The sequence below is a fragment of the Trachurus trachurus genome, assembly GCF_905171665.1.
Source record: "Trachurus trachurus genome assembly, chromosome: 23".
In the NCBI taxonomy this organism is placed as follows: domain Eukaryota; kingdom Metazoa; phylum Chordata; class Actinopteri; order Carangiformes; family Carangidae; genus Trachurus; species Trachurus trachurus.
This window is the reverse complement of record NC_139912.1, coordinates 3,424,782-3,443,011: the sequence shown is the minus strand read 5'-3', so window position 1 is coordinate 3,443,011 and position 18,230 is coordinate 3,424,782. Positions and strand designations below refer to the sequence as shown.

The window sequence follows — 18,230 nt, the reverse complement described above, 5'->3', positions numbered from 1 at the left end:
TCCTCTCTTTGCCTCCTCTCCTCTCCTTTCCTCTCCGTTCCTTTCCTCTCTACTCCTCTCTTCTCTTCTCCTTTGTTCCTTTCCTCTCTTTCCCTCCTCTCCTCTCCTCTCCTCTCCTCTCCTCTCCTCTCCTCTCCTCTCCTCTCCTCTCCAGCTGATCTTCCAAACTTGGTCATGTTCTTCGTTCTGCAGCCAAACACTCTCGAGATTTAAACAACATCCATCACACACACACACACACACACACACACACACACACACACACACACACACACACACACACACACACACACACACACACACACACACACACACACTCTCACACACTCGGGCTCTGCTCTTTACTCAGTTTCTATTTTAGCTCGACCCTCTCAGACGACAGTCATCATGGCTCGCTGCAGGAGTTACTTGCGTGGACTCGCAATCTGTGTCACTGTGTTGCTCCTGGTAAGCTAAGCTAACTGCTAATTGCTAACCGCTAATTGCTAACAGCATGTTTGTGTTTGGTTGTGACAGATGATGATGATGATGATGACGATGATGCACCTGGAATCTGAAGCAGCAGGAAGTGACATATAAGGAATCGGGGAGTAAAACGTGTTTTAACTTTTAAAGTTTTCGCATCAATAGTTTATTTAAATCAGATTACTTACTATTTTAGTTCATTGCTTTATAAGTGTAAAGCATCGATTTGTTGTTCTGAAGCTTTCACTCACATCACATGATCTTGATCACATGAAGTCGACAGCGCAGGTTTCAGGACTGTTACTTTTTTCCCCTGAATGCTTAAATTAATTTCTTAGGCTTCGAAAAATAACGAAAATATCGTAATCAAAAAGATAAATATACAGTTTTTTTTTACTCTGCTATATTTATTAGACAGATTTTTTTAAATATAGTTATTTTACAGTGTTATATTTTTTATAATCTATATAGATTTTGATGTGGAGCTGAAAACATTCCTCTGCAGTGATTCCTGTTTCCTGCTTCCTGCTTTGGCTGCTGCCTTGTTAATGTTTACACTGTATCAGCTGATTAAAGTCATTAGTGTGCATGTTTCAGAGATGATGTGAGTGTTTCACCTCGTTGTTATTGTTGTTGTTATTCAGAGCTTCACTTTTCTGCATCGTTTAACATTTTACATCTTTTGCTAAACTTTTCAGACATTTGAATTATTTGTGCTAGTTGTTTCTGACAGAATGAAACGACTGTTATTTTTTATTTGCTGTTGCGTTTAAGTACAGCTCAGTAAAAACAGACACGGATGACGGAGGTTTAGTGTGGGAAGCTGTGGAAAGTGTGTGTGTGTATGTGTGTGTGTATGTGTGTGTGTGTTTATACTGTAGCTGTGACGTGTGCGATCCAGCTGATGGGAGTCTGATGAGCGTCTCTCTGGGGAGGAACAGCACTTTGAGAGGAATGTTGTTGCTGCTGCTGTTAAACACTTCCTCCTCCTCCTCCTCCTCCTCCTCCTCCTCCTCCTCCTCCTCCTCCTTTACTTTAACGCTCTTTCACTTTCCTTTGACTCTTTTCCTTCATTATCTCTGCAGGTGTCTGGTGTGGTGATGATCGGAGTCGGATTTTCCTCCATCGATGGAAACATACCGGTTGCTGAGGTAATGCTGCTCCCTGCTGGGCTGGAAAACCGAGAGCACCAACTGAACCCAAACAAATATGTGATTAATTATATAAATAAATGATCCAATGTCCCTCCGTATTAGAAATGTTACAAGAAATAAACAAATCACACTGAATCAAAAATGATGTTAAGACGGTTCAACAATCAAGTAAAAAATATAAACACAAGTTATATTAATTCAAAAAAATTATGTTACTAAATGGTTCAATATCACTGCGTATTACAAATGTTCATGTACAAATCACATTAAATCAAAAAATGATAAATTTTTTTCCAAAAATCTAATCAAAAATGCAAACACAAATTAAACTGTTAAATAAAGAACTACTGTATGTTAATAAATATTTCAATATCTCCCCATAAATGAAATGAAATATATAAATGAATGTAATAACATATAAAATTGTATTAAAATAATTGATAAATAAAAATAATGCAAATTGAAAAGAAAAAATATCAAATAAAAATGTATAATGGAAAAGAATCAATATCTCTCCATAAATAATGAAATTAAATTTAAAACAAGATTTAATTATAAAATTATATTTAAAGTGATTCAAGGCTATGCATAGATTAAATAAAAATTAGTTTTAATAAAATTAATAACAAAAGTGATAAATCATATTGAGCAAGATAATTACGTTACAAATGATTCAGTATCACTCCATAATCAAATGATATTGAGAAATTAAATAAACAAAATATGTAATTTCCAAACTTAAAATTGAAAGAGCATTTACCACTATACTCACATTTAATCTACTCTCTTTGTCTCTCCCCCCAGTTGTTTAACCAGTTGTCCAGCAGCGATGGTTTACTGGTTCTTCAGGTGTTCGGTCCAATCACAGTGGTTTTGTCTGTTCTGGGAATCTCTGCTGCGACGTTGGACATGAAACCTCTGCTGCTGCTGGTGAGATAGTCACATACACACATATTGTACACAAACACACACACAGACACACACTAACCTGTGACTGTCCTCTCCAGTTTTCGGGGCTGATCTTCGTGCTGTTCGTGGCTCTGATGGTCGTGGCCTCTCCTCTGGTTCAGGTCCAGAGTCAGGTGACTACAACCTCCTGTCCTGTCTGATGCTGCCCCCTGGTGGCTGCTCCGCTCAACTACATCAACTAAACATCTTCTATCCATCTTAAAAGAGGAACTATGCAAGGTTTTAAGCTTAACTCTGCTTCATGCTACATTTTTACTTTAAGTAGTAGTAGTTCACCCGAAATTGAAATTTCACATATTATCTACTCACCCTCATGTGGACTAAGGGCTGGGAGAAGTTTCAGAGTCCTCCGTGGCTTCTCTGAGTTACAGGGGGTCTCGGCGTAGCAGTGCATGTCCATATAACGGTTGCAAATGGATACCAACTGTCTTCGTAACAAAAAGACACACCAAAAGACATCCAAATACCTCCATGCTGTTCGTATGTAATGTCCGTCTTGTATTGAAGCCCCAAAATGCGAAATTGTCCCGAAACAAATTAAATAAGTCTATATTTCAAGCTTGTTTTGTAGCAGAAGCTTCACGAAGCTCCTCTTCCCGCTTTGTCCAAATTTGACGAACCGGGAAAAGGAGCTTCGAGAGGCTTCCACTACAAAACAAGCTTGAAATATAAAAAAAAACACCGCCACACAAACGTAATGCGCCCCATAACCTGTAATCTCTTGTTGATGACAGATAAGACTACACAGATATACACATGGTAACATGGTAGATGATAAATAACCTTATCCACCGCTCCATGGATTGATTTCTCACCGGCTTCGTTGTTGGAAACAAATGCACATGGAGGAGAGGAGGGTTAGAGACACAGAGGAGGCGAGACCTCACTTGCATAATTCCCCTTTAATCACTTATTAGTACTTTTATTGTGTACAGTATGAATCAAGTTTTAGCAACCATACAAAATGTCTGTTCAATTGTGTTGTGTTGTGTTGTGGTGTTGTGTAGATGGACAGTGAGGTGGACGAGGTGTTCCTGAACGTGACGCCCCTCCACAAAACAGAACTTTACATCCAGACGGAACTGAACAAACTTCAGTCGTCAGTAAGAAGACGAAACCGATCGATCAGTCCAGATTGATTATGATTGTGTTCACAGCATAATAACAGATCTTTCTCTCTCTCTCTCTCTCTCTCTCTCTCTCTGCTCCTCAGTACTTTTGTTGTGGGTTGAGGAACGCTGAAGACTGGAAGAACGAACTTCCCACTTCCTGTTTCTGCACCCCAAAGTAAGACAGCAAAACTCTCTAACCTCTAGAAGAACTGGGTTGAATGGGTTTCCAGAGGAGATTCTGATTTCATTGAACCTGTATTCCAGGTTCTTGAATAATTTGTTAACGTTTACAAGTGTTGCTGTTGTGTTCCTCAAAGAGAATCTGCGGCACTAGAATATCTGGGTCTGGAAGAAGTTTTGAGTGTCTTCAAGAGTCTTTGACCTTCTACACAGTTTATGGTTGAGATTTCTTTTCTTAAAAATCTTGTGAGGCTCTAGAATAATGAGCTCCTACAGACTCTTGTGCATTTTTCGATCTTTAGTCTTGAAAAGAGTAGAGATTTTTTGAGAAGAGCAACATCTAACAACCTGTGTCTAGAAGGTTTGAGTTTCTTGAAGATCTTCTCAGCTTCTAGACTTCAAAAACCGCTGTTGATGTTCTTGATTGATTTTGAGTTTTATAATGAGTGTTTGACTTTTAGAAGAATCCAAGTTCAGTCTTAAAACATTTGAAGAGATTTTTGACTTTTCACTGGATCTTCGAGCCTCTAAAATGTCTAAGATATTTGGAAACACTAAAGGCTTTTGAGCTTCTCATTGGGTTTGCAAGATTCTAGAAAAGCGCAGAACAATTAGTCTTTTGTTGAGATGATCTGACACTGACATCCTGACTCTGTTGATGCTTTTTGTCTTTTAAAGGATTTTATCTCAGTTGCTTCCTCATGTTTTCTTCTTCTCGGCTCAGTAATTCCAGCTCTGAAGATTCCTGTGTGATGTTGGACAATGAGTTTTATCCAGCAACCCAAAAGTTATGGGTTCACGCTGAGGTAACGATCTCATTACTTTGCTCACTTCTACTTTTTCACTTCCTCTTTTCTAACAGTTTTTTTAACCACTTCTTCTTTTCCAACCGTTGATGTGTTTGATCTTTGTGGCAGCCCTGTGGTCCCGTCCTGAAGAGCTACCTAAGCTTCCCCATCAAACTCAGGATAGGAATTATTTCAGCCGTGGCCACCATCACGGTAAACACGCACTGTTTTTATCCTAACTTTGACTCTTGAAAACTTCAGTTACTTTTATCATTTAATTTGATGATGGACAAAAGTTTCTACAAATGTGATGAGATTCTGGACTAAATCAACTCTAGTTCATAATTATCTGGAAGTGTTACAAGTATGTATATTAAATTAAGTTTCCGATAAGTATTTACAACCAGTATGCTCGGGAGATTCGGCATACGCCATGTGTTTCAAGTTAAAGTTTCAGAAATGTTATAATTTTCAAAGACTTTATGGGTTTCTAGTTGTGGGTTTCTACAGTAGAAATGTCTAGGAGTTAAAGGAAGAGATTAAAGAAGATTCTAGATAATTTGTCCCACAGTTCACGAATGTCTAGAAAAATTGAGGAACTGAAGAAATTCTAGAAGTTCTAGAATAGTTGGTCCCACATGAGGCCATACTTTATATTTCTAAGTTTGATTCTCTTGTAATTTGTATTTCTTGAAGTGTACTGTAACAAGGTTCTAGAAAAAATACCAATGTTTCCAGAGGTTTTCCCAGGAAGCTTAGTTTCAACAGTCACAGATAAATACATAACTTCCCCAAACCATTTTTCTATAACATGGTTGTGGTTGAACATGTTCAGATTCAGAGTTAAAAGATTCGAGTTCATCACAGTGATGCTGTAATACACTGTTTGTGCTGCAGATGGCGGCCATCGCTCTGTGTCTGATTCTGGGTCTGGAGGAATATTGGAAGAAGCCTCCGGTGGAAACCACAGTTGACGACTTCAACAGAGTCAAGTACCAACCCAAGCCCACACTCACCTGACCTCTGACCTCTGACCCAGAACCAAGGCACTGATACGTGTATAAAACCCATGTCGTCCAGGTTTACGAGAGATTGTAATTGTTTTTGAAAACAGTGTATTTATATTGAACTTGCGTCCGGACTGATGCCACCTCACTGAGCTTTCTCTAATCACTGATCTTATTTAACCAGAAGATTTATTTTGAGACAATGAACCAATCAGCTCTTCAGACCCCAACGCTTTCCTGCCACGTTCTTCCACTGTGTCACTGCAGGACCAGACAGGTGAAACTGGGAATGGGTCTGTCAGGTTGAAAACAGGAAAACTGACATGCATGTTCGTTTATTCCAAGAAAGGACAAACAACGATGTGCTAGTTAACTACTTATTAAATTGGATCATCAAACGAATCAAATACAAGAAACTCTCCTGTTCAAGAAATCGCAGTCTGCAAGCAGTTAGCTGCAATCGCCATCCCAAGAGAGCGAGAATTCTGGGGAGTGGCTTTTGGTTTAGACTTAGCCCTCCCTTCGTTGGTGCACTCAGGCTGGCACAGGTTGGTCCCATCTTTTCAGCACACGAACCTCTTGGCCTGAATCAAAGCAGAAATCCTGCCTACACTGCCACAACTTTTTGTCCCAGGTCTCTGAGAGTCCAAGGCCATAACACAGATAATTCAAAACATATTCTGCACAATATGTTCAAAGCAAGGAGCGCTACGTGGACTCCTTTCTCAAATCTAGAGGTGCTCTTTGGAGAGGGATTCAAGGGATGTGGAAAAACAAAGAAAAACTCCAAGGCACTCTCTTGAGTTCATAAAAATGCCTTTAATTCATCTGGCATTGTCACAATGACATGTTTAAAATGACTACAACGTGTTCCGACATTAAGCCTTCATCAGGGAGTCAAACTGATGAAGGCTTGATGCCGAAACACGTCGTAGTCATTATCATAGTCATAGTCGTAGTCATTTTGCAGATGTGATGTTCATGCGATTTTCATACGTTATAGACTAAGTCCCTGTCCCATTTTGACCAATTCCACTCGATTTCGGCCCTAGCACTCGGCTTTTGTGCGTTCTCGTAAGGGTTGGGTGTCCCAATTCTTTAAAGAGCAAACAGGAAGTGGTTTTCAACCCTTAAAACAGCCCCTTCAATCGGAGGGGCTCCAGGTTTATCAGACGAAGAAAGATCATCAAGGTAACACAACCTTTGGAGCCGGCATTTTCAAACCTGAATGAAAACCCCCTCCAGGTTGTGGCTCCTATTTCTAACAATTCCCACTTCATTGTCAACGGGTTTCTTCCCTTCGGAGGCCTCTCCAAACAAAGCGCTGGTGTTGAGGGAGGAGAAATGGGACTGGGCCAAAAAACTTTCTCCTGTTTGCTCCACTAAGGTTTGTTGTGGCCTTTTAGTTGCAGTTCCCCTCTGCAGCCACAAGATGGCAGCGACATGATGAACGCACTCAGTTACAGTCAGCTCAGCTTCTGCAGGGAAACTACAGTATTTACTACTATACACTCAGTGAGCACTTTATTAGGAACACCACACTAACACTGCAGGGCTGCCTTCTGTGTGGGATGGATGTTAGAAGCTTTTGGGTTTGTTTGGGTTTTTTTTCAGCGAAATGAACCTTAAAAGTCAAAGTATTTGTTGACTAAGAATGAAACCTTTGATTTTTTTTATACTTTTCTTACTGCCAACAAATTGTAATAAAAGACTGTGTGATTGTGCGTGACTGTGTGTGTGTAAAGGCTGATTTATCTATTAAAAACACATCAGAGTGTTGCACCACTGCTCTGGCTGATATGGTCCTTCATTATGAAAATATGTGAGCGCTGTGTTTATTCCTCAACAGCCTCTGTTCCCAGTCTCTGGGGAGAACATCCTGATTGGCTGACGTCCAAGATCCCATTCAGGAACATTACTCATACTATAAACGATCACTTTCTTTCCTCCCCCGCTTCTCGGAATACATGAAATGAAGTTCAATCAGACAACTCTGGAATGAGAAGAAATCATTTATTGAGCATAAGCATAGCAAGCTGAAGCACAGCATGGATAGCATATTCTTGAGCATGGTTGCAGCAGGTTTGGCGTCAGGCTCTGACTCATATTCGTTCCCTGAATGATCTGCCTTGCCAGACATTTACAGGGAATGAAGCTGACCCCCCACAAGGGATCAAGAGACAGAGCCCACAGGTGGATGCTGGGGAGGTGGTGGGTTTGCAAAACCTCATGGGCAGCAGGGCAGCAGAAGCAGCAGCGGCGAAAGCAGAGCAGCGGCGCAGCAGCAGAAGCATAGCCAGGAGCGAGCAGGTGAGCTGGGAGATTTAAATAGCCCGCCCTATCTGGGCGAGGAGAGCATGTGACTGATCAGCTGATCAGGATGGGCGCGGCTTGAGTCATCTGCCTGAACTAGCTTCGCAGGCTTCGCATCATATCATTTGACACATCAAATTAAAATGGTGGGATTGGAGATGATTAAAGTGGAAACAAGAAAAACTAAGCTCTGATTCAGAAATCTCTTGTCATTTATTTTAATTTTTGACTATTCTTTAATCTTTGTTTTGTTTGGGGTTTTTTTTGTGATCAAATATTTATTATTGTATTGTCTTGTCCCATAGTTCTGGATGTTTGACAGAAAACATCAGCCCCTGTTTACATCTGACGCACTGTTCTGCTTTTATACCGTATGGAGCTTTAATAGAAACATCTACCTTTATTTTGAAGGAGCTTTAAGTATTTAATTAAATCTAAATGGAAGTTTTTCTCTCCAGTTTTCATTATGATTGTCTGACAAGCTCAGATGTTTCAGGTTGACTTTGTCTCCATGTGTCTCTATCCGTCTTCGCTCAGCTGGATTTCCGCCGACCAGTGACTGGCAACTTTCATGTGCACAGGAAAACACTGGATCTAGTGAGGAATGTCTCCGTGGTCTCACGGTTCAGCTCGGCTCTGATCGGATGGAGCAGCTGTCACCTCAACTTGTGCCAGTTCATAATTAACTAAAAACTCTGTCACTACGACGTCGTCAAAGCTCTGATGTCTCTGATGTGTGATTGGTCTTTGTTGAATATAGTGTTCTAGGGTGGAATTTCCTGGTCTATGCCAACATCCTGTTTCAGCCTGTTGTTTATGAAGCATGCAACCCCCCCCTCCCCAATATTTATGTGACATTCTTGTGGCAGTGATACTGTATGACAGGAGATATCAGATACCACCAGCCAGGCTTGAGCTGTGTTTATATTATACATAGATAGAAAGACTTTATTGTCCACCGTAGTGGAAATTTGTCTTCGGCCTCTCCAAGACAACAAAGCACAAGACAAATCAAAGCACTCCACAGCATACCCTCCCTCTGTAATAATTACAGTTAAAACTGAAATCATAAGTGCAAAACCAACCTTTTCATGGATACGGAAGCCTTACAACATAACCAAGAGATGAGAAACAAATGGGATGATAAATAATTGTTTTTAGTGTGTTTTACAGCTGACTCAGGTCAAAACTGACCCGAACACCATAGCTGGTAGCAGAAAGCTGACAAGAGGAAGGTTCAATTGAAGCCAAGGGTCATACTGACAAAAAAGGCCAAGGGGCCCACATCCAAAAATATTAAAACCAATATTTTCATGGATAAGGAAGCCTAACAATGTAACCAAGAGAAGAAAAACAAATTGGATGAAAAAATAATAATTTAGTGTATTTTACAGCTGATTTAAAATACGGGTCAAAACTGATCCGAAACACCATAGATGGCAGTAAAAAGCTAACACAAGACAAAGGATACACTTAAAAAAAAACATAGAAACAAGAAACAAATTGAAATGTTGTGCAAAACAGTCATAGACAACAGCAGCAGCAGATACAACAGCCCTCTAAGGGGGTTGCCATGGTGCAGTCAAACAATCATGACATTCAGAGCTTGTAAGGCCTGAGGAGGAATAAAGGATTTCTTAACTCTTCGGCCGGATGGGAGCAGTTTGAACTCTGAGTTTATGGGATGTGTAACATCATAGTTGACGTTACCGAGCAGCTTCCCTGCAGGATTTACTCAGAGATGGACAGAGTACTCGACCCCAGTACTTGAGTAAGAGTACAAATACTACTGGTCAAAATTTACTCCATTACAAGTAAAAGTAGCTCAGTCGACATGTTACTCCAGTAAGAGTAAAAAAGTACTTGCTTTTAAATTTACTTTAAGTAAAAGTAAAAGTAAGAGTAAATTTCTTATTTTTCACATCAATGAATCACTATAATAGTTTGTAAATGAATTTAAGGAGCTTTTAACTCTTGTTAGTGAGAATGAACTCTTTGAAAGCAGCTGCACTGATGTGCTGCTTTTAGGGGTTAGGGTTTCCTTCTTCGACAAACACAGCTTGTGTCCAATAGGATTTTAGAAAAAAAAAAAAAAAGAGCAGACCTGAAAGTAACAAGTACTTTTCAGCCTTCCTAGAAATCAACTTGAGTAAAAGTAAAAATATTTGTCTTGGAAATGTATTCAAGTAAGAATAAGTACCAAAGAAATCTAATACTCAAGTAAAGTACAAATCCTCTGGATATGTACTTGAGTACAGTACTCAAGTAAATTTACTCTGTTACTGTCCACTATCGAGGAAAGCTTCTCTTTGTCATACCAGGCAGCTATATTAAACTGCAAAATACTTCCAACAAGGCCTCTGTATGTCATTTCCAGTATATGACCAAAGCTCTTTAGTTTCCACTTTCTGAGTTCTCATTGAAGCTCAAGGCGTGAGCAATGATATGCATTACATTACATTGACCTACGACCTCCACAATCTGGTTGTTGAGAGCAACGGGGGTGACATTATAGTAACTTCTTGGATCAGACTCAGTGGACGACGTTGTTTTGAGAAGAAGCAGCTGCAGCAGAGTCATAATGAGCCGTTTACTGTGGCTCCATCAACGTGATGTGAAAACCACTGAGATCCGTCTTCATCGTGACTGAAGGTTGTTGGAGCGCTGTGGTTCTGGGTGGTTGTAAATATGAAATGATCTCAGCCTCTCGTACAGTCGCTGCTCTGTAGAGACTCTGTACTGTACCTGTGTCCCAATTCGAAGGCTCTTCCAAATCCGGCCTTCCTTTGCCTGTTCTATAGGAGGATGCACCCCACCTCTCCTTTGCTTCCTCCCGTATCCCAAGATTCTTTGTCCACCATTACTTATCAGCCACCTTGCAGGTCTGTCTTCCTAGAACAAGCAAAGGAAGGCCTGACTTGGAGGAGCCTTGGAACTGGGACAGTTTGCCGTTTGCTGTTGGTGAATAATGAAATAAGAGACTTCGTTGGCCGACAAGCTTTTATTTCCTTGCAAAGAAAGTCAGTCCTCACCCGAGCGGAGATGGTAAAGAAAAGACAAAGACAATGGGGAGACCTAAACATTTATACCTGAGGAACACCCCCCTCAGGTATATTCCACACCCCTTTGTCTGCTGCAGGGGCGTGAATTAAGAGGTCTAATCAACGCAATTTAAAATACAAAAGGGAGTATATCATGAGAAAGTGAAAGGTTGGGTGTCTCCGAAACTTGAAATGCAATTCAAAGGTCTAGACATTAAAATACACAAATGGGTAACAAACAAAAGAAGATCTGATACCTTGGAGGGAAAGCAGGGGGTGGGGATGTCACAAGTGATTAAAACAAAGAAATATCCAAATTTACACCTTCAAATGCCGCCTATGCAGCTGCTGAATTGTGACACAGCTAAAATTGCTCCTCATCTTCTTCCTTGATTAAAGTGTTTTGTGAAACCTGCGAATGTGCAAGTGATGGAGAAGAAAATGCAGTTTGACAACACATTTTTAGACAAGAGGAAGAAGAAGAGAAGTGTTGTGAACGTGCACTCCCTGATTCCACACAAGGCGTGATTGCTGTGCTGGGAAATGAACTCCAGTAAACCAAAGTAAATATGAGTGAACATTAGATTCTCACGTTGTTTTCTTCCACTTTGCAGCGTCTGCGGTCGACTGAAGCTTTTACTGAAGGTCCATTAGAAACAGAGAAATCTAAGCTCCTTTATTGATGTCATTCTGAGCTCCACACAGGACGACCGGTGCCTCTGCGTTGTTTTGGAGTCAACCTTGAGGGACCTCATGGGAAACACAAACCCCACAATCTGATACTGCCACTACACGAGTCGGAAACACTATTGTATTAAACAGCAGCGTCGCTGCAGCTTTAAGATTTCCTCTCATTACAACTCAGATGAAACAAACCAAAACATGGGCATACTCTGACTCTCACGTAGTGGTCATTACTAATTCAATAACAGTTCTCGAAAGAAACATAAACCGTGATCAGACACAAACACTGAGAAAAATAAACTCGTGTCCAGTTTGATTTAAAACGGAGAAGAACTTGATCAAGAACTTAAGAATTAAGAATCAGACAAAGACGCTCCTTCGGTATAAAGGTAGATGTTTATGTTAAAGCTCCATACAGTATAAAGGTAGATGTTTGTGTTAAAGCTCCATACAGTATAAAGGTAGATGTTTGTGTTAAAGCTCCATACAGTATAAAGGTAGATGTTTGTATTAAAGCTCCATACAGTATAAAGGTAGATGTTTGTGTTAAAGCTCCATACAGTATAAAGGTAGATGTCCATGTGTAGTGTGATTATAAAGGAGCTCTAGGTTCTATATTAATACTGTGAAAGTATCAAAGCCTCAGTCCACAGAGAAATGCAAACAGCCTTAAAACCAGCTGTCAGGACTTCCTGTCACTTTGTGATGTCACAACTAAGCAGTCACAAAGGTTTTCAGGGCCTTAATCTGTTGGATCCAGAAAACCTCGTCTTTAACACGTTTTTCTCCAGTGACTGAAACAAACTTAAAGTGTTTGGATGTAAAAAAGTGTCTCTATCTTTGTCTTTAAATTGGTAGGGTTTTTTTTGTGTGAGGTTTGTTCAGACCGTTGTCAACTCCTGTCTTCACTTTCTTTTCTGAAGATTTGGAGAGTTTTCACTCCACGGTTTTGTTCTTGCTCTGTCGCTCTGTGTTGATTCCTGTGCTTTCACACAGTCAAACTACGTAGAAGATACGAGTGGAGCTGTCGGAGAAGTCGGGCATGATGATGAAGAACAGATAACAGATAAGTATGACACAAATAACAACACAAATCTTGTATTAAATCTCACAGCAGAGACTGGTGAGACCAGATGAGCCTGATCAACCCCACCCGCCCCTCCAGGCTCCTGCAGACATTTCTAACACAATTCATAATCCACAGTTTATTCAGTCTTTTTGCGTGGTTGCATTCTTTTAGTTTGACCTTTAAGAGGAATCCACAGTGTCTCCACACGTTGAAATTGACATTTCAATCGGCTTAAATTAACCACAAAGAGCTTAATGTCTCGTGTTATGCTGTAATCAAAACTGTCGTCTTCTGCCTGGACTTGTAGTCATGCCTCAGGGTCGGCCACTATCACTCATTTAAATCTCTTTATACAGCCAAATCAAAACCAAAACACAAGTTCCTGCATGTTGAACAAACTCAAATGTCAACCACTTTTTACTTGTTCACATTCACACATTTTATACCTGAGGGGAAAAAAATTCAGAGCAATGAAAGAAAAAAATTAAAAAGAAAAAAAAAACTGTAAAAGAAATAGATTCGTTATAAAAGTAAAATGTATAAAAGATTAAAAAATATATATAATTTAAAATTGAGAGCAGATTTCAGAATAAAAGACTTAAAAAATAAACAAATCCTGCAAGTGTTGGGACGGTGGGTGGCGGCTTTGTTGTGACATCACAAAGTCACCACATCTACATTTATACTATATGCTGCTTTAATCTAAACATCTACCTTCAAGTGACATTATGTGTTTGAATGTTTTAGAAAGAAGAAAAATCCACTTCAGAGGAGCTGTTTTACTTGAGGCCGGACCAGTTTAGATTTAAGGACAACACAACAATATGTCATAATGAAACACTCATTAACAAGCATCAATAATTTAATTTACAGAAGAAAAGTGGATTTAAAGCTGCTCAACTTGGTTCATCTTTGCCCATCTGTGCTGAGCAGCAGTTTCATGTCTGTTGAAGTGAAAGTAAAAAGTCAAACTCTGTAGAAATGAAACCTAGACCACAGCGTGGTATAGGCCACACACACACGCACCTGCAGGCTGCCGGGGTGGGGGAGGAGGAATATGAAGATGTTTCCTCATCATCCCCATCATGTATATTTAATGAAATCCCACTCAGGAAGTTGAGGAGCTCGGAGCCTCTAAATGTAAACTGAAGCTAATTGAGAGCTGTCTGACTGAGCTGAGAGTGAAGAGAGACGACGACACTTCACCTCCACCTGGAAAAACTACACTGTATCTGAGATGTTTGAGATCTGGGCCTGTGTGTGTGTGTGTGTGTGTGTGTGTGTGTGTGTGTGTGTGTCTGAGTGCTGGGTTATTGCATGTGGAGGAAAGTGTTTCAGTAGAGTGCAGACACCCAGTCGTCTGTGGTTCCCCTCCTCCTCCTCCTCCTCCTCCATTATACCCTGAAATCATCAAACCAACTGGAAAACTCTGCTAATGACTTCTGTTTTGTTTGCACCCACAACCCAGACACACACACACACACACACACACACACACACACACACACACACACACACACACACACACACACACACACACACACACACACACACACACACACAAACACACACACAAACACACACACAAACACACACATGCAAACACACTCAGCGTTTATACAGGTTTATCTAAGGTATGAAATTACCACATGATAACTACCAGGCAGCCATGAAGCCTCTCTGACAGTCCTGGTCGCCAGAGGATGAATCCTAAATGATTCATGGTGACCAGATAAGGGGAAGTCGTTTTTTTCATAGTGTTGCCATTAAACTCTTGGAAACAACATTGTGATTTGTCTCTTATTTACACCGTTTTTTAAAGGAGAATTACGGTCATTTTTGCGAAAAACGTGACTAAAATTGATGCAGGCAAACCGGAGTTACACCATGGCTACCCGGCGCTAGGGATAGCGACAACGTTAACCTACAGTGGGTACTAGTTTCATTTGGACGATTTCACGCGAGATTCACGCGTGAGTCACGGGAGAGTCACGCGGATTTTTTGTGGAGGAGTTTTGTGTTTTCACCAGAAGCTGCAATGTGCCCAAACAACCGCCAGGTGGCATCTGTGAGCAGCAGGACGCCTCCATAAGACAGCAGCACGGAGCAGTGAACACATTCGGGGAATGCAATATAATAATAATACAGTATAGTTTTTCAATGAGAAAAATGTGATGACGGCAGCTACGTCTCACTCTCTTTTATCGATCCTCAGTCTTGTCAGCTCAAAACACACCGTCTGTGTTTTTAAAATGAGCCAACTACTGTACAGTAGTGCCGCAGATTTCGCATTCCCCACCTTGTTTGATTGAGTGTTGCTGGATGATTTGTCGTGAATGAACGGGCAAGAGCCTGTGTCACTTTCGGGCTGGGCGATAAAACATAGGATATCCTGAAATACTTTTTCCTCGATAGAAATAGGCTACAAGACGCGGCCGATACAAAGTTGATAAGTTTCATTCATCCATGTTTTGACAGTGTGTGTGTGTGTGTGTGTGCCGAGCGGACCCGTTTAGAGAGACACGCGTCTGTATGGGACAGGCTTTTATTTAGAACAAACCTTATGCTCAGCAAAAATGGAAAATATATAGTCTAATATAATAAAATGGTTCTGTTGTTTGGCCACTGTTTGAAATAGGTCTGATCGATTCAGAGCAGCATTCATTTACAAGTTTAATCAGCACCAGTTAAACTTCTTCTAAATAAACGTAAACATTCAATAACTGGGTCAGGCCGGACCATGGGCTTCTTTTTTTCTCTTTTTCCTCACAGGAGAAATGAGGTGTGCGCTGCGCTCAACTCGCTTCTCTCTGACGCGTCGGTGCTCTGTTTGTGATTTGTCTGCTGCCTTGAATCCGCCCTTTATACGTGCGCGTTCACAGATTCACAATAAGACAGTGTTGTGAAAATCGCTATGAACTGGTGCTCTGGTTTTTAGGTGTTCTGCAATCTCATAGTTTCAAAGAAAATGGATTGATTGATTTTTACTTAACGAAATGAAACGAAAACATTATTATATATTGTTGTAATATTTTACTATATTCCACCTTCTCAGCTCTATTGAAAGTAATGTGCTTAATAGACATATTAGCAATGACCAATAGGTGTGCTTGTAATAATTGCTGTGACGACAGCTGGACACAATGTAACACATTAGCGACACATTAGCCTCCTCTTTATCTCTGACCAATGGGTGTGTTTGTGGATACTTCACTCAAGTACATTGTCAGACAGAAGTCCTGCCCCCCACAGTAGGCTACTTCACACAGCTGTTTGCTTTGAACAGAAAAACCGGTTCCTATAGTAGCCTAGCTCTCCTAACACTTTTCAGTTCATAGTCTAAGTGAATAAATTTCGTTGTGTTTCATGTAAAAAATTTCACATGTAAGGGGAGCTGAACATAAAGCCTCCATTCAGAACTCCAAGACACATGTGCCAGACATGCGTAAAACACAGATTGAGACCACTTCATTATGTTTAGTTTTTTTTTGTGTGTTAATTTTCGTTTCTTTTGGATTTTTGTGCGTATTACTGAGCCGTTTTGATCCATGTTTGTAAGCCCCTTTTCCCCTGGATTATATTTTCTAAAGTTGCAACAATATAGTAATATAATAGGCCTATAGGCCCTATATTGTTTTCGTTTCATTTCGTTAAGTAAAAATCAATCAATCCGTTTTCTTTGAAACTATGAGATAGAGCACCTAAAAACCAGAGCACCAGTTCACTGTAGCGATTTTCATACACACACCCAGTCTCGCTTTCAATAAAATACACTCGCATTCTATTACAATCAGTTACCACGTTTACATGATGTTTTTTAATTCGGAATTAATTATTCTGAATTAAATAGTTCGGAATTAAAATATCCTCCTTCGAGTTTACATGGAAATAATAATTCCGAATTGGGGTTTACATGGAAAACACATTAAATAGCCTTTATTTAATTCTGCTATGGGGGTCGGGAAGCGTTCTGATTGGACAGGGGGTACACGTGTTTACGTATTTACGTCTACCGGAAGAAAACAAACTCCATTCTCAGTGTGTGAAGTGAACAGAGCTGCAGCCGCGAGCCGCTCCGCTGCTCCTAAACTTAACAACAACTTAGAAGCAGAAAGTTTCTCCTCTTAACTGCCAGGATGGCCTTCCCTGGGTGTGTGAGCATACTGCAAAAGTAGGCACACACACAACATAACGTTACAGCCGCAGTGTTGTGAGTGAGTCATGTCGGGACCAGAGCGATTGCTGGTCGGGACATGACTCACTCACAACACTGCGGCTGTAACGTTATGTTGTGTGTGTTGTAGCCTACTTTTCACGGTTAAGTTATCACCGCGACACACAGAGCAAAAACAATATATAACACAAATTTAAAAAAAATGACAGTTGTTGTTGCTCTAGTTTTTTGTTTGGATAAGCTTATTTAAAAGCGCAATGTTCAGCTGTCACAAATTAAAAGCAGCCTCCTCTTGTTATAGGCTATTTGAAGCAACACTGTTGCTTCAGGCTGTGATCAGCTTTTTTGTAGGCTATCGCTGCCTACTTTCCATTAAAACAACCTGCTGCTCTTGGCTGAAATCAGCCCGTTGTGGCTCCATTCTACGATTAAAGTAGCATCAACAAAGTCACTGTTAACAAACAAACAATTCTTCTTCCATTCCTGCAGCCTTTTGTCTCAATGTTAACGATGGCAAAATGTCCAGATATTTTATTACTTTATGAAAATAAGTGAGTTAAAAAAGAAGTGGGCTACGCATTTCTGATTTGATTTGGCTTTTCGTGTATTTGTTTAAACACATATAAGTAACAGGAGAGAGACAGTGAGAGCGAGAGAGACGAGGAGAGAGAGAGGTCCGCTGGGTGAGCTAGATTAACTTTTAACGGGAGAGAGAGCGGCGCACCGCGCTGTCAAAGCTCGTCTCAGCCATAGGTCTCAGCAGATGTGTGCTTTCAAGGCAATATAGACACGAACGAGTCATTCAGGAATAATTTCCAACTCTGTATGTTAGTGTTATTTTTTCCTAAGTAGTGGCCCATCCAAAATTACTGTGGCCCGTCCAAAATTGAAATCCTGGCGCCGCGCCTGCTGTAACCACTGTGATAGAATAAAAAACAACAACATTGATCTAATTGACCGGCGTAGCGGTCCCTCTCTCCACTCACTCTCTAGCTCTCTCGACCACAGCTGCAAATGAAGTACCTATGACCTATGAACAGCGCCACTCTCCATTGCAGCTACGTTGTGGTCAAACGTGGAATTATCCCGAAATCTTTTGAGCTGCATCTCAGTACGATGCTTCCACCTAGTGGCTACAATGTGACCTACAATTTCACGCAACGCGTGAATCACGCATACCGTGAGGGAAACGTCCAAATGAAACTAGTACCCACTGTATGGGGGCAATTTTTTCAACCACAACAAACACTCAGAAAACAATCAAATATCTCTGG

General features: G+C 40.6%; 1 protein-coding gene across 1 annotated transcript; it reads left to right on the top strand.

The window, feature by feature from the left end:
* Positions 1–376: 376 nt before the first annotated feature.
* LOC311006498 (uncharacterized protein) lies at positions 377–5,688 on the top strand (the record flags this gene model as incomplete). The annotated part of the gene is made up of 9 exons (XM_083999346.1): positions 377–447; positions 1,551–1,616; positions 2,424–2,549; positions 2,627–2,701; positions 3,596–3,691; positions 3,802–3,875; positions 4,605–4,686; positions 4,798–4,881; positions 5,566–5,688. Exons 1-9 carry the CDS (start codon positions 388–390, stop codon positions 5,686–5,688), a joined length of 786 nt encoding a protein of 261 aa, XP_083855472.1. The 5' UTR covers positions 377–387.
* Positions 5,689–18,230: the final 12,542 nt, after the last annotated feature.